Source organism: Oncorhynchus kisutch, linkage group LG29 (genome assembly GCF_002021735.2).
Source record: "Oncorhynchus kisutch isolate 150728-3 linkage group LG29, Okis_V2, whole genome shotgun sequence".
Taxonomy (NCBI): Eukaryota; Metazoa; Chordata; class Actinopteri; order Salmoniformes; family Salmonidae; genus Oncorhynchus; species Oncorhynchus kisutch.
In genome coordinates this window covers 41600858-41622157 of record NC_034202.2, presented here as the reverse complement: position 1 = coordinate 41622157, position 21300 = coordinate 41600858, and the positions used below count along the sequence as shown (strand labels likewise).

The 21300-nt window shown below is 47.0% G+C and overlaps 2 protein-coding genes across 5 annotated transcripts in view; one reads left to right on the top strand and one right to left on the bottom strand.

Annotated features, from left to right (window-relative positions):
- Positions 1–15792, top strand: part of birc2 (baculoviral IAP repeat containing 2) — a 29330-nt gene extending 13538 nt beyond the window's left edge. For 2 of the 4 annotated variants that reach the window (XM_020465634.2, XM_031808796.1), the window contains 9 exons: positions 2055–2154; positions 3598–3676; positions 4228–4276; positions 4934–5046; positions 7801–7930; positions 8580–8678; positions 9088–9240; positions 11747–11788; positions 15508–15792. In XM_020465634.2, coding sequence (XP_020321223.2) covers positions 2055–2154; positions 3598–3676; positions 4228–4276; positions 4934–5046; positions 7801–7930; positions 8580–8678; positions 9088–9240; positions 11747–11788; positions 15508–15701 — 959 coding nt within the window. In that variant the 3' untranslated portion in view covers positions 15702–15792. The remainder of the gene's footprint in view (positions 1–2054; positions 2155–3597; positions 3677–4227; positions 4277–4933; positions 5047–7800; positions 7931–8579; positions 8679–9087; positions 9241–11746; positions 11789–15507) is intronic. The other 2 variants (XM_031808798.1, XM_031808797.1) reach the window with 1 other exon arrangement.
- A 72-nt stretch (positions 15793–15864) lies between these two features.
- The window catches only part of polq (polymerase (DNA directed), theta), an 84905-nt gene continuing 79469 nt past the window's right edge, over positions 15865–21300 (bottom strand). The window contains 3 exon segments of the mRNA XM_031809091.1: positions 15865–16469; positions 16865–16971; positions 19245–19374. Coding sequence (XP_031664951.1) covers positions 16356–16469; positions 16865–16971; positions 19245–19374 — 351 coding nt within the window. The 3' untranslated portion in view covers positions 15865–16355.

The following is a 21300-nucleotide window of genomic DNA, read 5'->3' as shown; positions in this document are numbered from 1 at the left end:
TTTAGCAGTACCTCCTAATCTGACCCTGTGTGTGTGTTGCAGGGCTTAATGATGATGGTGTGTGTGTGTGTGTGTGTGTGTGTGTGCGTTTTGCAGGGCGTAATGATGTGTGTGTGTTGCAGGGCGTAATGATGTGTGTGTTTGTTGCAGGGCGTAATGATGATGGTGTGTGTTTGTTGCAGGGCGTAATGATGATGATGGTGTGTGTGTGTTGCAGGGCGTAATGATGATGTGTGTGTTTGTTGCAGGGCGTAATGATGATGGTGTGTGTGTTGCAGGGCGTAATGATGATGGTGTGTGTGTTCCAGGGTGTAATGGTGTGTGTGTGTTTGTTGCAGGGCGTAATGATGATGATGTGTGTGTGTTGCAGGGCGTAATGGCGGTGTGTGTGTTGCAGGGCGTAATGATGTGTGTGTGTTGCAGGGCGTAATAATGGTGTGTGTGTTCCAGGGTGTAATGGGGTGTGTGTGTGTTGTAATGATGATGTGTGTGTTCCAGGGTGTAATGGTGTGTGTGTTGCAGGGTGTAATGATGATGTGTGTGTTCCAGGTCGTAATGATGGTGTGTGTGTTCCAGGGTGTAATGATGGTGTGTGTGTTCCAGGGTGTAATGATGGTGTGTGTGTTCCAGGGTGTAATGATGGTGTGTGTGTTCCAGGGTGTAATGATGGTGTGTGTGTTCCAGGGTGTAATGATGGTGTGTGTGTGTGTGTGTGTGTGTGTGTGTGTTTGTTGCAGGGTGTAATGATGATGTGTGTGTTTGTTGCAGGGCGTAATGATGGTGTGTGTGTGTGTGTTTGTTGCAGGGCGTAATGATGATGATGTGTGTGTGTGTGTGTGTGTTGCAGGGCGTAATGATGATGTGTGTGTGTTGCAGGGCATAATGATGATGTGTGTGTGTTGCAGGGCGTAATGATGATGTGTTGCAGGGTGTAATGATGTGTGTGTGTGTGTTGCAGGGCGTAATGATTGTGTGTGTGTGTGTGTTGCAGGGCGTAATGATGGTGTGTGTGTTCCAGGGTGTAATGATGGTGTGTGTGTTCCAGGGTGTAATGGTGTGTGTGTTTGTTGCAGGGCGTAATGATGTGTGTGTGTGTGTGTGTTGCAGGGCGTAATGATGTGTGTGTGTGTGTGTGTTGCAGGGTGTAATGGTGTGTGTGTGTGTGTTGCAGGGCGTAATGATGATGTGTGTGTTCCAGGTCGTAATGATGGTGTGTGTGTTCCAGGGTGTAATGATGGTGTGTGTGTTCCAGGGTGTAATGATGGTGTGTGTGTTCCAGGGTGTAATGATGGTGTGTGTGTTCCAGGGTGTAATGATGGTGTGTGTGTGTTCCAGGGTGTAATGATGGTGTGTGTGTGTTCCAGGGTGTAATGATGGTGTGTGTGTTCCAGGGTGTAATGATGGTGTGTGTGTTCCAGGGTGTAATGATGGTGTGTGTGTGTTCCAGGGTGTAATGATGATGTGTGTGTGTTCCAGGGTGTAATGATGATGTGTGTTTGTTGCAGGGCGTAATGATGATGTGTGTGTGTGTGTGTGTGTGTGTGTGTTGCAGGGTGTAATGATGGTGTGTGTGTTCCAGGGTGTAATGGTGTGTGTGTTTGTTGCAGGGCATAATGATTGTGTGTGTGTGTGTGTTGCAGGGCATAATGATTGTGTGTGTGTGTGTGTTGCAGGGCGTAATGATTGTGTGTGTGTGTGTTGCAGGGCGTAATGATGTGTGTGTGTGTGTGTGTTGCAGGGTGTAATGATGGTGTGTGTGTTCCAGGGTGTAATGGTGTGTGTGTTTGTTGCAGGGCATAATGATGTGTGTGTGTGTGTGTGTGTTGCAGGGCGTAATGATGTGTGTGTGTGTGTGTGTGTTGCAGGGCGTAATGATGTGTGTGTGTTGCAGGGCGTAATGATGTGTGTGTGTGTGTGTTGCAGGGCGTAATGATGTGTGTGTGTGTGTGTTGCAGGGCATAATGATGATGTGTGTGTGTGTGTGTTGCAGGGCGTAATGATGATGTGTGTGTGTGTGTGTTGCAGGGCGTAATGATGATGTGTGTGTGTTGCAGGGCGTAATGATGACGTGAAGTGTTTCTGCTGTGACGGGGGTCTGAGATGCTGGGAGTCAGGTGACGACCCCTGGGTGGAGCACGCCAAATGGTTCCCTAGGTAACCACCCCTTACAGCCCTGCCAGATTACGTGTGTGTTAGTGACAAGCTGATTGAACAACTGGAAAATAGTACTAGACCGAGCCAGTAGTCAGCTCTCTGAACTGGTCAACAAATAGTACTAGACCGAGCCAGTAGTTAGCTCTCTGAACTGGTCAACAAATAGTACTAGACCGAGCCAGTAGTTAGCTCTCTGAACTGGTCAACAAATAGTACTAGACCGAGCCAGTAGACAGCTCTCTGAACTGGTCAACAAATAGTACTAGACCGAGCCAGTAGTTAGCTCTCTGAACTGGTCAACAAATAGTACTAGACCGAGCCAGTAGTCAGCTCTCTGAACTGGTCAACAAATAGTACTAGACCGAGCCAGTAGTTAGCTCTCTGAACTGGTCAACAAATAGTACTAGACCGAGCCAGTAGACAGCTCTCTGAACTGGTCAACAAATAGTACTAGACCGAGCCAGTAGTCAGCTCTCTGAACTGGTCAACAAATAGTACTAGACCGAGCCAGTAGTCAGCTCTCTGAACTGGTCAACAAATAGTACTAGACCGAGCCAGTAGTCAGCTCTCTGAACTGGTCAACAAATAGTACTAGACCGAGCCAGTAGTCAGCTCTCTGAACTGGTCAACAAATAGTACTAGACCGAGCCAGTAGTTAGCTCTCTGAACTGGTCAACAAATAGTACTAGACCGAGCCAGTAGTCAGCTCTCTGAACTGGTCAACAAATAGTACTAGACCGAGCCAGTAGTCAGCTCTCTGAACTGGTCAACAAATAGTACTAGACCGAGCCAGTAGTCAGCTCTCTGAACTGGTCAACAAATAGTACTAGACCGAGCCAGTAGTTAGCTCTCTGAACTGGTCAACAAATAGTACTAGACCGAGCCAGTAGACAGCTCTCTGAACTGGTCAACAAATAGTACTAGACCGAGCCAGTAGTTAGCTCTCTGAACTGGTCAACAAATAGTACTAGACCGAGCCAGTAGTTAGCTCTCTGAACTGGTCAACAAATAGTACTAGACCGAGCCAGTAGTCAGCTCTCTGAACTGGTCAACAAATAGTACTAGACCGAGCCAGTAGTCAGCTCTCTGAACTGGTCAACTCACTCATCACCTTCAGAATGGATTACTGCAATGTCTATATATTACTGTGACTATGGTAACCTGTCAGTATATATTACTGTGACTATGGTAACCTGTCAGTATATATTACTGTGACTATGGTAACCTGTCAGTATATATTACTGTGACTATGGTAACCTGTCAGTATATATTACTGTGACTATGGTAACCTGTCAGTATATGTGACTATGGTAACCTGTCAGTATATGTGACTATGGTAACCTGTCAGTATATGTGACTATGGTAACCTGTCAGTATATGTGACTATGGTAACCTGTCAGTATATGTTACTATGGTAACCCGTCAGTATATATTAACCTCTAGGTGTCAGTACCTGCTCCAGGAGAAAGGTCAGGAGTTTGTCCATCAGATCCAGGCTCGCTTCCCTCGACTCTTTGAACAGGTAACACCTGCTTCTGTTTATACACCGTATTCACACCTAACAATGACCTGTCTATACACCGTATTCACACCTATCAATGACCTGTCTATACACCGTATTCACACCCTAACATCAATGACCTGTCTATACACCGTATTCACACCCTAACATCAATGACCTGTCTATACACCGTATTCACACCCTAACTTCAATGACCTGTCTATACACCGTATTCACACCCTAACATCAATGACCTGTCTATACACCGTATTCACACCCTAACATCAATGACCTGTCTATACACCGTATTCACACCCTAACATCAATGACCTGTCTATACACCGTATTCACACCCTAACATCAATGACCTGTCTATACACCGTATTCACACCTAACATCAATGACCTGTCTATACACCTAACATCAATGACCTGTCTATACAATCATATATTGATTAGGTGTGTATTGATTAGGTGTCTGGTAGAACATTGTGATGTGAATAAAGATCCATCTGACTGATCTGAACATCAGTCAAAACAGGAAGTTAACTCTCCTGGCTCCTCCTCCTACAGCTCCTGACCAATGGGGACAGCATCTCCAGGGAGTTTGTGGACCCACCAAGTGAGTAACAATTAAAGTATTTGGACACTTTGTGTCTTGACAATATATAACAAAAAATTCTAATAATATATTAATTTATTATTGTAGTTTTTTGAATATAGTAGCTGCTGTGTGTTTACAGCTAATTAACTGAACACCTGACTTTACCATCTTACTTATAGCAAGTTAACTAAACAGGCAGAAGAATAAACAGGTGTTGTAGGAAAAACAGGAAAACAGACTAAACTGACAACATCCAGAGATGAAGAACACACTGTTGTAGCAAAGCTTGACAGTTTCGTATTCAAATGTGTGAATCGTTCTGCTCAGCGAGGTGAAGAGCGGAAGAATTGCGGGAATTAACCCGAGCCTCGGTTTTATCGCCTGGAGAAAGCAGGGCTTCCAGTACCTTTCATTGGGCTTGTCAGGCGTGATGATTTTAGAGCTCTTCATTATGGGGTGGTCGAGCTCCACTCTCCATAGCTGTGTTGTAACGAGTGACCCACTGAAAGGGAACCACCGGTTTCCATAGCAGCAACCATAACGCTAACAGTTTCCCTCCCTCTCTCCCTTCCTCCCTCCCTCCCGCTCTCTCTCCCTTCCTCCCGCTCTCACTTCCTCTCTCTTTCTCTCCCTTCCTCTCTCTCTCTCTCACTTTCTTTTTCTCTCTCTCTCTAGTGGTGAACCTGGGTCCGGGTGAGGAGCGGTCAGAAGATGCAGTGATGATGAACACTCCGGTGGTTGTGTCGGCTCTAGAGATGGGATTTGAGCGTGGCCTGGTCAAGCAGACGGTACATAATCGAATTATATTCCATGACGCTGAGTGACTCGATTTTTTTTCTCTCCCATACACACAGAAAGCGTATATCTCTCAAATTCTATGCACAAATTTGTTGACATTCCTGTTAGTGAGCATTTGTCCTTTACCAAGATAATCCATCCACCTGACAGGCGTGGCATATCAATAAAATGATTCAATTGTGCTGGGGACAATAAAAAGCCACTCTAAAATGTGCAGTTTTGTCACACAACACAATGCCACGAAGTCTCAAGTTTTGAGGGAGCGTGCAATTGGCATGCTGACTGCAGGAATGTCCATCAGAGCTGTTGCCAGAGAATTTAATGTTAATTTCTCTACCATAAGCCTCCAACGTCGTTTTAGAGAATTTGGCAGCATGTCCAACTGACCGACCGCATAACCGCAGACCACGTGTGTGGGCGAGCGGTTTGCTGATGTCAACGTTGTGAATAGAGTGGCCCATGGTGGGGTAATGGTATAAGGTACAGACAACGAACACGACGGCATTTTATCGATGGCAATTTGAATGCACTGAAATACCGTGATGAGACCCTGAGGCCCGTTGTGAGGCCATTTTTTTTTTTAAAGGTATCCGTTACCAACAGATGCATATGTATTCCCAGTCATGTGAAATCCATAGATTAGGACCTAATGAATGTATTCCCAGTCATGTGAAATCCATAGATTAGGACCTAATGAACGTATTCCCAGTCATGTGAAATCCATAGATTAGGGCCTAATGAATGTATTCCCAGTCATGTGAAATCCATAGATTAGGACCTAATGAACGTATTCCCAGTCATGTGAAATCCATAGATTAGGACCTAATGAATGTATTCCCAGTCATGTGAAATCCATAGATTAGGGCCTAATGAATGTATTCCCAGTCATGTGAAATCCATAGATTAGGACCTAATGAATGTATTCCCAGTCATGTGAAATCCATAGATTAGGACCTAATGAATGTATTCCCAGTCATGTGAAATCCATAGATTAGGACCTAATGAATGTATTCCCAGTCATGTGAAATCCATAGATTAGGACCTAATGAATGTATTCCCAGTCATGTGAAATCCATAGATTAGGACCTAATGAATGTATTCCCAGTCATGTGAAATCCATAGATTAGGACCTAATGAATGTATTCCCAGTCATGTGAAATCCATAGATTAGGACCTAATGAATGTATTCCCAGTCATGTGAAATCCATAGATTAGGACCTAATGAATGTATTCCCAGTCATGTGAAATCCATAGATTAGGACCTAATGAACGTATTCCTAGTCATGTGAAATCCATAGATTAGGACCTAATGAACGTATTCCCAGTCATGTGAAATCCATAGATTAGGACCTAATGAACGTATTCCCAGTCATGTGAAATCCATAGATTAGGACCTAATGAATGTATTCCCAGTCATGTGAAATCCATAGATTAGGACCTAATGAATGTATTCCCAGTCATGTGAAATCCATAGATTAGGACCTAATGAATGTATTCCCAGTCATGTGAAATCCATAGATTAGGGCCTAATGAATGTATTCCCAGTCATGTGAAATCCATAGATTAGGGCCGAATGAATGTATTTCAATTGACTGATTTCCTCATATGAACTGTAACTCAGTAGAATCATTGAAATTGTTGCGTTTTTATATCATTGTTCAGTGTATATTTCCATTAACCTGTAGTGACACCCCATCCCGTGAACGGGACCGTTATCATCATCTGACACTAATTAGCATAACGCAACGGACATAAATCTTCCTATTCATGAAAATCACAAGTGAAATATATTGGAACACAGCTTAGCCTTTTGTTAATCACCCTGTCATCTCAGATTTTCAAAATATGCTTTACAGCCATAGCTAGACAAGCATTTGTGTAAATGTATCATAGCCTAGCATAGCATTATGCCTTGTTAGCAGCAGGCAAACTTGTCACGGAAATCAGAAAAGCAATCAAATTAAATCGTTTACCTTTGATGAACTTCGGATGTTTTCACTCACGAGACTCCCAGCCAAAGTTAATTTTTTTCCCAAAAGAACATTTTTGTAGGCGAAATAGCTCCGTTTGTTCATCACGTTTGGCTGAGAAATCGCCCGGAAATTACGGTCACCACAACGGCGAAAAATATTCCAAATTAGCTCCATAATATCGACAGAAACATGGCAAACGTTGTTTAGAATCCATCCTCAAGGTGTTTTTCTAATATCTATTCGATAATATATCCGTCGGGACAATTCGTTTTTCAGTAGGACCGATTGGAGTAATGGCTACCTCTGTATTTTACGCGAGAATCTCTCTCGGAGCCACCATGTGACCACTTACGCAATGTGGCCGCCTACGGCTATTCTTCAACATAAATGCGTAAAACTACGTCACAACGCTGTAGACACCTTGGGGAATACGTAGAAAGCGTAAGCTGGTTCATAGCACATTCTCAGCTGAATAGGGACTAATTGGAACGCAGCGCTTTCAAAACCTGGTGCACTTCCGGATTGGATTTTTCTCAGGCTTTCGCCTGCAACATCAGTTCTGTTATACTCACAGACAATATCTTTACAGTTTTGGAAACGTTAGTGTTTTCTATCCAAAGCTGTCAATTATATGCATAGTCGAGCATCTTTTCCTGACAAAATATCCCGTTTAAAACGGGAACGTTTTTTTCCCAAAAATGAAAATACTGCCCCCTAACATCAAGAGGTTTTAAGCAGAGGGACTCAGTCCTGTGTGTCTATAATCTACAGGTCCAGAGTAAGATCCTGACCATCGGAGAGAACTACAAGACGGTCCAGGAACTGGTCTCAGACCTGCTGTCTGCCGAGGACCAAAAGAGAGAGGAGGAGAAAGAGATGCTGACCGAGGAGATGGCTTCTGGTACGTCTGATGGGAGGGAGGGAGGGGAGATGCTGACCGAGGAGATGGCTTCTGGTACGTCTGATGGGAGGGAGGGAGGGGAGATGCTGACCGAGGAGCTGGCTTCTGGTACGTCTGATGGGAGGGAGGGAGGGGAGATGCTGACCGAGGAGCTGGCTTCTGGTACGTCTGATGGGAGGGAGGGAGGGGAGATGCTGACCGAGGAGCTGGCTGATGGGAGGGAGGGAGGGAGGGAGGGAGGGGAGATGCTGACCGAGGAGATGGCTTGTGGTACGGAGGGAGGGAGGGGAGATGCTGACCGAGGAGATGGCTTCTGGTACGGCTGATGGGAGGGAGGGGAGATGCTGACCGAGGAGACGGCTTGAGGGAGGGAGGGGAGATGCTGACCGAGGAGATGGCTTCTGGTACGGCTGATGGGAGATGCTGACCGAGGAGATGGCTTCTGGTACAGCAGACGTCTGTTTCTAGGGTTCAAATCAAATTGTATTTGTCATATGCTTACACAGCGGGTGGATACCAAGAGCTGAATAAATACACAACGAGTAACGATAACTCAACGTGAAACGAAGTAACGATAAGTCAACGTGCAGGGGTATGAGGTCATTGAGGTATGTACAGTACCGTTCTCCCCTGTCTCTCCTCTCTCCAGATGGTAATTCGTTCTTGAAGAGACACCAGGCAGCATTGGTCCTGCGCCTGAAGAGTGTTGAGTCTGTCCTGGAGCACCTCCGAGAGCAGAATGTCATCAGTACGTCTTCACACTACTGAAACACTATTACAGTACATTATATTATTTATGTTGTGAAGAGTGAGTCTGTCTTGAACCTCCTCAGGGAACAGAACATCATCAGTATGTTACTAATACATGGTATATACTACAAGCTGCTACTACTACAATATTAATGTTTAGTCGGTCCTGGAGCGCCCATCAGTATATCTTTATATTATTACAAATATACTACTACAGTACTATATTGATGTTATGATACCTCTACAGTAGGTGAAGAGTACAGTGGGCTCCAGGGCCAGTCCTCCCAGCAGCCGACCTCTAACCCCCTGACCTCCTAGGTGGAGAGGAATACAGTGGTCTCCAGGGCCAGTCCTCTCAGCAGCAGACAGTCAGACTTGGTGCTGACCTCTGACCCCTGTCTCTTCAGGTGGAGAGGAATACAGTGGTCTACAGGGCCAGTCCTCTCAGCAGCAGACAGCCAGACTGATAGACTTGGTCTTGACTAAAGGGAACGCAGCAGCTGAGGTCTTCAGGAACTGGATCCAGAAGAACGATGTCTACCTGCTCAGAGACCTTATGGGTAAACCTTACTTCTGACCTTTCAACTCTTACCTCACACCCTAACTTTTTTTCCCCTTACCCTAACCTGCTAGAGACTTCACCTTGAACATCCCTCACTGTGGCTCGCCCTAGTCCCCTAACTCCTAGTCCCTTTACTTCCTAGCTCCCTAACTTCTAGTCCCTTTACTCCCTAGCTCTATTCTGCTCCTAATCCTCAATTTCCTAAGACCCCTAGCTCCCTAAGCCATAGTTTCCTAATGCCTAGCTCCCTAACCCCTAGTTTTGGAATCCTCAGCTCCTTAACCCCTAGTTTTGGAATCCTCAGCTCCTTAACCCCTAGTTTTGGAATCCTCAGCTCCTTAACCCCTAGTTTTGGAACCCATAGCTCCTTAACCCCTAGTTTTGGAATCCTCAGCTCCTTAACCCCTAGTTTTGGAATACTCAGCTCCTTAACCCCTAGTTTTGGAATACTCAGCTTCTTAACCCCTTGTCATGGGGTGTGCAGCTCCAGCCTTCCAGGTTTGGGAAGGATGGTGGGATGTGTTGTATCGTTCTGAGCTTGTCTGTGGGAATAATTGGTGGGTAGATCAGGGGTCAGGCACACAACTGATCTAGGTCAGCCTACTAAACCATCAGATTGACCCATCCTTGTGTAGAAAGGTTATTTTACAGCTCAGGGCCATGCTGAGCCTGTGTTATAAAGTATCATCTAGTTAGTCCCACTTCACCCAGCTCAGTCCAGTTAGTCCCACTTCACTCAGTTCAGTTCAGTTAGTCCCACTTCACTCAGTTCAGTTAGTCCCACTTCACCCAGTTCAGTTCAGTTAGTCCCACTTCACCCAGTTCAGTTCAGTTAGTCCCACTTCACCCAGCTCAGTTCAGTCTAGTTAGTCCCACTTCACCCAGTTCAGTTCAGTTAGTCCCACTTCACACAGTTCAGTTCAGTCTAGTTAGTCCCACTTCACACAGTTCAGTTCAGTCTAGTTAGTCCCACTTCACACAGTTCAGTTCAGTCTAGTTAGTCCCACTTCACACAGTTCAGTTCAGTCCAGTTAGTCCCACTTCACTCAGTCCAGTTAGTCCCACTTCACTCAGTCCAGTTAGTCCCACTTCGCTCAGTTCAGTTGGTCTCACTTTGCCCAGCTCAGTTCAGTTAGTCTCACTTCGCCCAGCTCAGTTCAGTTAGTCTCACTTCGCCCAGCTCAGTCCAGTTGGTCTCACTTCACCCAGCTCAGTTCAGTTGGTCTCACTTCACCCAGCTCAGTCCAGTTAGTCTCACTTCACTCAGTCCAGTTGGTCTCACTTCACCCAGCTCAGTCCAGTTGGTCTCACTTTACCCAGCTCAGTCCAGTTGGTCTCACTTCACCCAGCTCAGTCCAGTTGGTCTCACTTCACCCAGCTCAGTCCAGTTGGTCTCACTTTACCCAGCTCAGTCCAGTTGGTCTCACTTCACCCAGCTCAGTCCAGTTGGTCTCACTTCACCCAGCTCAGTCCAGTTAGTCCCACTTCACCCAGCTCAGTTCAGTTGGTCTCACTTCACCCAGCTCAGTTCAGTTGGTCTCACTTCACCCAGCTCAGTCCAGTTGGTCTCACTTCACCCAGCTCAGTCCAGTTAGTCCCACTTCACCCAGCTCAGTTCAGTTGGTCTCACTTCACCCAGCTCAGTTCAGTTGGTCTCACTTCACCCAGCTCAGTCCAGTTAGTCTCACTTCACCCAGCTCAGTTCAGTTAGTCTCACTTCACCCAGCTCAGTCCAGTTGGTCTCACTTCACCCAGCTCAGTCCAGTTGGTCTCACTTCACCCAGCTCAGTCCAGTTAGTCTCACTTCACCCAGCTCAGTTCAGTTAGTCTCACTTCACCCAGCTCAGTCCAGTTGGTCTCACTTCACCCAGCTCAGTTCAGTTGGTCTCACTTCACCCAGCTCAGTTCAGTTGGTCTCACTTCACCCAGCTCAGTCCAGTTAGTCCCACTTCACCCAGCTCAGTTCAGTTGGTCTCACTTCACCCAGCTCAGTTCAGTTGGTCTCACTTCACCCAGCTCAGTCCAGTTGGTCTCACTTCACCCAGCTCAGTCCAGTTAGTCCCACTTCACCCAGCTCAGTTCAGTTGGTCTCACTTCACCCAGCTCAGTTCAGTTGGTCTCACTTCACCCAGCTCAGTCCAGTTAGTCTCACTTCACCCAGCTCAGTTCAGTTAGTCTCACTTCACCCAGCTCAGTCCAGTTGGTCTCACTTCACCCAGCTCAGTCCAGTTGGTCTCACTTCACCCAGCTCAGTCCAGTTAGTCTCACTTCACCCAGCTCAGTTCAGTTAGTCTCACTTCACCCAGCTCAGTCCAGTTGGTCTCACTTCACCCAGCTCAGTTCAGTTGGTCTCACTTCACCCAGCTCAGTTCAGTTGGTCTCACTTCACCCAGCTCAGTCCAGTTAGTCCCACTTCACCCAGCTCAGTCCAGTTAGTCCCACTTCACCCAGTCCAGTTTAATTTCATACTTATGTTTAATTCTTGTTCTCAATGACCCTTTCAGCCCAGGCAAATGAAGCCTCATCACCAAGTCAAGATCTCTCAGGTATATATATATATATATATACACACACACTTTCACACACACACTGCCTGGCTATAGACACACACACACACACATATACTGCCTGGCTATAGACACACACACACACACACACACACACACACACACACACACATATACTGCCTGGCTATAGACACACACACACACACATATACTGCCTGGCTATAGACACACACACACACACATATACTGCCTGGCTATAGACACACACACACACATATACTGCCTGGCTATAGACACACACACACACACATATACTGCCTGGCTATAGACACACACACACACACATATACTGCCTGGCTATAGACACACACACACACATATACTGCCTGGCTATAGACACACACACACACACATATACTGCCTGGCTATAGACACACACACACACACATATACTGCCTGGCTATAGACACACACACACACACACTGCCTGGCTATAGACACACACACACACACACTGCCTGGCTATAGACACACACACACACTGCCTGGCTATACACACACACACACACACACACACACACACACACACACTGCCTGGCTATAGACACAAACACACACACACATACTGCCTGGCTAGACACACACACACTGCCTGGCTATACTATAGACACACACACACACACACACACACACACTGCCTGGCTATAGACACACACACACACACTGCCTGGCTATAGACACACACACACACACTGCCTGGCTATAGACACACACACACACACACTGCCTGACTATAGACACACACACACACACACTGCCTGGCTATAGACACACACACACACACTGCCTGGCTATAGACACACACACACACACTGCCTGGCTATAGACACACACACACACACTGCCTGGCTATAGACACACACACACACACTGCCTGGCTATAGACACACACACACACACTGCCTGGCTATAGACACACACACACACACTGCCTGGCTATAGACACACACACACACACTGCCTGACTATAGACACACACACACTGCCTGGCTATAGACACACACACACACACTGCCTGGCTATAGACACACACACACACACACTGCCTGACTATAGACACACACACACACACTGCCTGGCTATAGACACACACACACACACTGCCTGGCTATAGACACACACACACACACTGCCTGGCTATAGACACACACACACACACTGCCTGGCTATAGACACACACACACACACACTGCCTGGCTATAGACACACACACACACACTGCCTGGCTATAGACACACACACACACACACTGCCTGACTATAGACACACACACACACACACACTGCCTGGCTATAGACACACACACACACACTGCCTGGCTATAGACACACACACACACACTGCCTGGCTATAGACACACACACACACACTGCCTGGCTATAGACACACACACACACACTGCCTGGCTATAGACACACACACACACACTGCCTGGCTATAGACACACACTGCCTGGCTATAGACACACACACACACACACTGCCTGACTATAGACACACACACACACACACTGCCTGGCTATAGACACACACACACACACTGCCTGGCTATAGACACACACACACACACTGCCTGGCTATAGACACACACACACACTGCCTGGCTAGACACACACACACACACACACACACTGCCTGGCTATAGACACACACACACACACACACTGCCTGGCTATAGACACACACACACACTGCCTGGCTATAGACACACACACACACATCTCTACATACAGGGCTTTTTTCTGCTTGTAGCTTTGGCTTAGAGACCTGCTGGCCTGTGGAATGAGGCCTTGGAACTGAGATGGGCGGGGTCAGGAGTGTCATCCTACGGGAGGGGTTTAATCTCCTGAGAGCTGCTATTGGCTGTCAGCGGTGGTTCTGAGGCCTCATTACCTCGCTCTACCCTGCACTAGTAAGAGAGAGGTGTGTACGTTACCATGTGTCAGTCGGTGTTTGGTGGTGTGATTTGGCGTTTGTGTGGATTTGTCTCTGTCCGTTTGTATGCTCATCACACGCTACATGTCAGACAGCACTGGCCTGATTTTTGATGAAACTCGGGTGAGAGATGCGTTTGCCATAGAGATCTGTCATTTAGAAAATTACACTGATTTGCCAGATGGTGGCGCTATAACCATCAGTTGAAAATGCTAACTTTGAAAGGGGACGCCCCTAACCCCGTTTGATCCAAAGTCGTGAAATTCAGCACATAGGACCCTCTCTTCACAAGGAACACATTTTCCTCAGGTCCACCAAGAACGATTCAACGGCATTTAGAATTTTGTGAAATAAAAATGACAACGCTACTCATCTGGCACCGAATTAATGATCTGCGGCATCTATGGACAATGGTCTCTCAACGCAATACTTTCCAGACTAGTACCTAAAACGACATGGCTTTTATTGACGTGGGCTGGCATATAAATCAGTCAACGATATTCGTATTGTAACACAATTTGGTACACATGCTGCAACCACTGTCAAGACTCAACATATGCGAGGACATCGACCACACGGTGGCACTATAATAGCCACATGTTTATCTCTTATATTCAGTGTATTCAGACCCCTTGACTTTTTCCACATTTTGTTACGTTACAGCCTTATTCTAAAATGGATTAAATAGTTTTTTTTACCTTCAATCTACACAAAATACCCCATTATGACATCACAATACCCCACAATGACATCATAATACCCCATAATGACGAAGCAAAAACAGGTAGGTTCACCTCTGATGGCCCCAAGGGGGAGCGCTGCATCACTGACGGCCCCAAGGGGGAGCGCTGCATCACTGACGGCCCCAAGGGGGAGCGCTGCATCACTGACGGCCCCAAGGGGGAGCGCTGCATCACTGACGGCCCCAAGGGGGAGCGCTGCATCACTGACGGCCCCAAGGGGAGCGCTGCATCACTGACGGCCCCAAGGGGGAGCGCTGCATCACTGACGGCCCCAAGGGGGAGCGCTGCATCACTGACGGCCCCAAGGGGGAGCGCTGCATCACTGACGGCCCCAAGGGGGAGCGCTGCATCACTGACGGCCCCAAGGGGGAGCGCTGCATCACTGACGGCCCCAAGGGGGAGCGCTGCATCACTGACGGCCCCAAGGGGGAGCGCTGCATCACTGACGGCCCCAAGGGGGAGCGCTGCATCACTGACGGCCCCAAGGGGGAGCGCTGCATCACTGACGGCCCCAAGGGGGAGCGCTGCATCACTGACGGCCCCAAGGGGGAGCGCTGCATCACTGACGGCCCCAAGGGGGAGCGCTGCATCACTGACGGCCCCAAGGGGGAGCGCTGCATCACTGATGGCCCCAAGGGGGAGCGCTGCATCACTGATGGCCCCAAGGGGGAGCGCTGCATCACTGATGGCCCCAAGGGGGAGCGCTGCATCACTGATGGCCCCAAGGGGGAGCGCTGCATCACTGATGGCCTCAAGGGGAGCACAGCATCATTCAAATCCCCAAGCCAGCAAGGTGGAAAACTCTGCCGTTTTGCCTTTGAGCAAGGCAGTTAGCCAACAACAACTGTTCCCTGGGCGCCGATGACGTTGATTATGGCCCCCTGCACCTCTGATTCAGGAAGACACATTTCAGTTGAACTGCTGAGGCATCCTCTTTCCCTTCCTGTTTACTGTTTTTCACTTTGCATCTCTATTCTTCCATCTCCCTTCCCCCACTCCCCTCCTCTTCCTCCCCCTCCAGACCTGCCGATGGAGGAGCAGCTACGGCGCCTGCAGGAGGAGCGGACCTGTAAGGTGTGTATGGACAAGGAGGTGAACATTGTCTTCATCCCGTGTGGTCACCTGGTGGTCTGTAAGGAGTGTGCTCCCTCTCTGAGGAAATGTCCCATCTGCAGAGGACTGGTCAAGGGCACCGTCCGAACCTTCCTCTCCTAGAAGACCGAAGAGGAACCAGGCTTGATGTTAGGCGCTGGTAGATCTGTACCATTTGTGAAATAAAATAAATATATCATTTTCTTCAACGTTTCATTCAACTCAAACTTGACATTCTCAGTCAGGATAACAGCCCACTGTAGAAACCAAACATCATCAGTTACAATTTCACAGAAGATTAGTCATTTATTCTTCATAACAGGAATATTGGTTTATCTCTACAGTATTTATAGTGGACAGTAACCAAACCATGTTATATCAGTATTACTGATATATTATTAGTATTAGTATTACCTCTCAGCAGGTTGATGTGGACCCATTAAATTCAGTACGCTGGTTAAAAAATATGTTCAAGACACAAACATTAAACCCACGAAGTCACACACTGTGGAACTCCTTGAGATATTCATAAATACTGTGCCTCTGCTCTGTCACCAACAGGTCCCAATAACACCTCCTTCCTCTTGAAGGGGAGATCATTGGGACGTTGTTCAGGTCGTTTTGGGAGGAAGGGGAGATCATTGGGACATTGTTCAGGTCCTTTTGGGAGGAAGGGGAGATCATTGGGACATTGTTCAGGTCCTTTGGGAGGAAGGGGAGATCATTGGGATGTTGTTCAGGTCCTTTGGGAGGAAGGGGAGATCATTGGGACGTTGTTCAGATGTCCAGGTCCTGCAGGTTCCCCCAGCTGGGTCCCACCTTGACCTTGGCTTTCAGCTTAACATAGAGCTTCACAGCACTCTCCATCTCTCTTTTCACTATTTGAGCCACCTAGACAGAGAGACAGTACAAACATAGAAATAGAATTTACCAGACCTCCCCATTGAAGGAACAGTTTATTACCCACATCACTTAACTTCCTGCCTAGCAACAAAGATGTCATGTTTAGAGGGAAGGAGGAGACTTCCCCTAAAGGGGGGTTTATATGTTGGTGGGAGCATGTCTGGCCCATTGGGTGAATACACTTGGTTTGAGCTTGTCCTAGTTGTCCGGTAGTTTTTACTGTTTGTTTAGAACCTAACACTGTATGAGGTCAGGGGTTAAAGGTCAGTGTTACCTGTATGAGGTCAAGGGTCGAAGGTCAGAGTGTTCCCTGTATGAGGTCAGGGGTTAAAGGTCAGAGTGTTCCCTGTATGAGGTCAGGGGTTAAAGGTCAGAGTGTTTACCTGTATGAGGTCCTCCTCTGCGGTCTCATAGATGAGTTCATCATGAAGCTGCAGGATGAAAAACGCCCCACAATGACGTTTAACAGCCCTGCCATGACCACGGCTCTCTATAATATAAAATATATACATCAATATGTACCCCTCACTGCCATGACCACGGCTCTCTATAATATATACATCAATATGTACCCCTCACTGCCATGACTCTCTATAATATATAATATATGTACCCCTCCCTACCATGACTCTATAATATATACATCAATATGTACCCCTCACTGCCATGACTCTCTATAATATATGTACCCCTCACTGCCATGACTCTATAATATATGTACCCCTCACTGCCATGACCACGGCTCTCTATAATATATACATCAATATGTACCCCTCACTGCCATGACTCTCTATAATATATGTACCCCTCACTGCCATGACTCTATAATATATGTACCCCTCACTGCCATGACTCTATAATATATGTACCCCTCACTACCACGACTCTCTATAATATATGTACCCCTCACTACCACGACTCTCTATAATATATGTACCCCTCACTACCACGACTCTTTACAATACAGCAGAGCTCTGTGTTTTCACTATGACACCCAGAGCTCCGTGTTTTCACTATGACACCCAGAGCTCCGTGTTTTCACTATGACACCCAGAGCTCAGTGTTTTCACTATGACACCCAGAGCTCCGTGTTTTCACTATGACACCCAGAGCTCAGTGTTTTCACTATGACACCCAGAGCTCCGTGTTTTCACTATGACACCCAGAGCTCAGTGTTTTCACTATGACACCCAGAGCTCCGTGTTTTCACTATGACACCCAGAGCTCAGTGTTTTCACTATGACACCCAGAGCTCCGTGTTTTCACTATGACACCCAGAGCTCAGTGTTTTCACTATGACACCCAGAGCTCAGTGTTTTCACTATGACACCCAGAGCTCCGTGTTTTCACTATGACACCCAGAGCTCAGTGTTTTCACTATGACACCCAGAGCTCCGTGTTTTCACTATGACACCCAGAGCTCCGTGTTTTCACTATGACACCCAGAGCTCCGTGTTTTCACTATGACACCCAGAGCTCAGTGTTTTCACTATGACACCCAGAGCTCCGTGTTTTCACTATGACACCCAGAGCTCAGTGTTTTCACTATGACACCCAGAGCTCAGTGTTTTCACTATGACACCCAGAGCTCAGTGTTTTCACTATGACACCCAGAGCTCAGTGTTTTCACTATGACACCCAGAGCTCAGTGTTTTCACTATGACACCCAGAGCTCCGTGTTTTCACTATGACACCCAGAGCTCAGTGTTTTCACTATGACACCCAGAGCTCAGTGTTTTCACTATGACACCCAGAGCTCCGTGTTTTCACTATGACACCCAGAGCTCCGTGTTTTCACTATGACACCCAGAGCTCAGTGTTTTCACTATGACACCCAGAGCTCAGTGTTTTCACTATGACACCCAGAGCTCAGTGTTTTCACTATGACACCCAGAGCTCAGTGTTTTCACTATGACACCCAGAGCTCAGTGTTTTCACTATGACACCCAGAGCTCCGTGTTTTCACTATGACACCCAGAGCTCAGTGTTTTCACTATGACACCCAGAGCTCTGTGTTTTCACTATGACACCCAGAGGCTGTGGTACAGTAATCATTACAACAATTATCTGGGCCATTTTCTTATAGTCGCACTGGTGCTCCCAAATGAAGATTCCACATCGCACAGCAAACTGGGTAGGTTTGTGTGTTGGTGTGAGAGAGGGGCAGCAGGGTAGGTGTTACCTGTGTGTTGGTGTGAGAGAGGGGCAGCAGGGTAGGTGTTACCTGTGTGTTGGTGTGAGAGAGGGGCAGCAGGGTAGGTGTGTGTGTTACCTGTGTGTTGGTGTGAGAGAGGGGCAGCAGGGTAGGTGTTACCTGTGTGTTGGTGTGAGAGAGGGGCAGCAGGGTAGGTGTGTGTGTTACCTGTGTGTTGGTGTGAGAGAGGGGCAGCAGGGTAGGTGTTACCTGTGTGTTGGTGTGAGAGAGGGGCAGCAGGGTAGGTGTTACCTGTGTGTTGGTGTGAGAGAGGGGCAGCAGGGTAGGTGTGTGTGTTACCTGTGTGTTGGTGTGAGAGAGGGGCAGCATGGTAGGTGTGTGTGTTACCTGTGTGTGTGTGTGTGTGTGTGTGTGTAGGTGTGTGTGTTACCTGTGTGTTGGTGTGAGAGAGGGGCAGCAGGGTAGGTGTTACCTGTGTGTTGGTGTGAGAGAGGGGCAGCAGGGTAGGTGTGTGTGTTACCTGTGTGTTGGTGTGAGAGAGGGGCAGCAGGGTAGGTGTGTGTGTTACCTGTGTGTTGGTGAGAGAGGGGCAGCAGGGTAGGTGTTACCTGCGTGTTGGTGTGAGAGAGGGGCAGCAGGGTAGGTGTCTCTAAGACATTGCTGGATGTTGACGGTAGCCAGTTTAACGATGTCAGCGGCAGACCCCTGGACTGTCGTGTTAACAGCCTGACGCTCCGCCTGAAGAGGGTTCACACACACAGCTAGTTGGAGGCAGAAATGTACACGCACTCAGGTTGGAGTCATTAAAACTCATTTTTCAACCACTCCACAAATGTCTTGTTAACAAACTATAGTTTTGGCAAGTCGGTTAGGACATCTACTTTGTGCATGACACAAACAATTTTTCCAACAATTGCTAAGAGACATTATTTCATTTATAATTCACTGTATCACAATTCCAGTGGGTCAGATGGTTACATACACTAAGTTGACTGTGCCTTTAAACAGCTTGGAAAATTCCAGAAAATGATGTCATGGCTTTAGAAACTTCTGATAGGCTAATTGACATAATTTGAGTCAATTGGAGGTGAACCTGAAGATGTATTTCAAGGCCTACCTTCAAACTCAGTGCCTCTTCGCTTGGCATCATGGGAAAATCCAAAGAAATCAGCCAAGACCTCAGAAAGAAAATTGTAGACCTCCACAAGTCTTGATCATCCTTGGGAGCAGTTTCCAAACGCCTGAAGGTACCAAGTTCATCTGTACAAACAACACCATGGGATCACACAGCCGTCCAACCACTCAGGAAGGAGTCTTCTGTCTCCTAGAGATGAACGTACTTTGGTGCAAAAAGTGCAAATCAATCCCAGAACAACAGCAAAGGACCTTGTGAAGATGCTGGAGGAAACAGGTACAAAAGTATCTATATCCACAGTAAAAACGAGTCCTATATTGACATAACCTGAAAGGCCGCTCAGCAAGGAAGAAGCCGCTCAGCAAGGAAGAAGCCGCTCAGCAAGGAAGAAGCCGCTCAGCAAGGAAGAAGCCACTGCTCCAAAACCGGCATAAAAAAGCCAGACTACGGTTTGCAACTGCACATGGGGACAAAGATCGTACTTTTTGGAGAAGTGTCCTCTGGTCTGATGAAACAAAAATAGAACTGTTTGGCCATAATGACCATCGTTATGTTTGGAGGGAAAAGGGGGAGGCTTGCAAGCCGAAGAACACCATCCCAACCGTGAAGCACAGGGGTGGCAGCATCATGTTGTGGGGGTGCTTTGCTGCTGGAGGGTCTAGTCCACTTCACAAAATAGATGGCACCATGAGGTGCATCAGACAGGAAGTTAAAGCTTGGTCGCAAATGGGTCTTCCAAATGGACAATGACCCCAAGCATACTTCCAAAGTTGTGGCAAATTGGCTTAAGGACAACAAAGTCAAGGTATTGGAGTGGCCATCACAAAGCCCTGACCTCAATCCTATAGAAAATGTGTGGGCAGAACTGAAAAAGAATGTGCGAGCAAGGAGGCCTACAAACCTGACTCAGTTACACCAGCTCTGTCAGGAGGAATGGGCCAAAATTCACCCAACTTGTTGTGGAATGCTACCCGAAACGTTTGACCCCAAGTTAAACAACTTAAAGGCAATACTACCAAATACTAATTGAGTGTACGTAAACTTCTGATCCACCGGGAATGTGATGAAAGAAATAAAAGCTGAAAGAAATAATTCTCTCTACTATTATTCTGACATTTCACATTCTTAAAATAAGACAGGGAATTTTTACCAAGATTAAATGTCAGGAATTGTGAAAAACTGAGTTTAAATGTATTTGGCTAAGGTGTATGTAAACTTCTGACTTCTACTGTAGTAACACACAACTTAGTATCATACGACTTAGAACTACACACAACTTAGAACTACACACAACTTAGAACTACACACAACAAATTCTGTTGAAGTAATATGGCTACAGGTTCATCTGCCTCACCTAAAGTCCATTCTGGTGGGAAGCTGCTATAGACCAAGTGCTAGCAGTCACTATCTGGATAACATGTGTGAAATGCTTGATAATGTATGTGATACCAACAGAGATGAATGTTTCCTGGTGTGTGATGTTAGCTACCTGTTTCCTGGTGTTGGTGTGTGATGTTAACTCCCTGTTT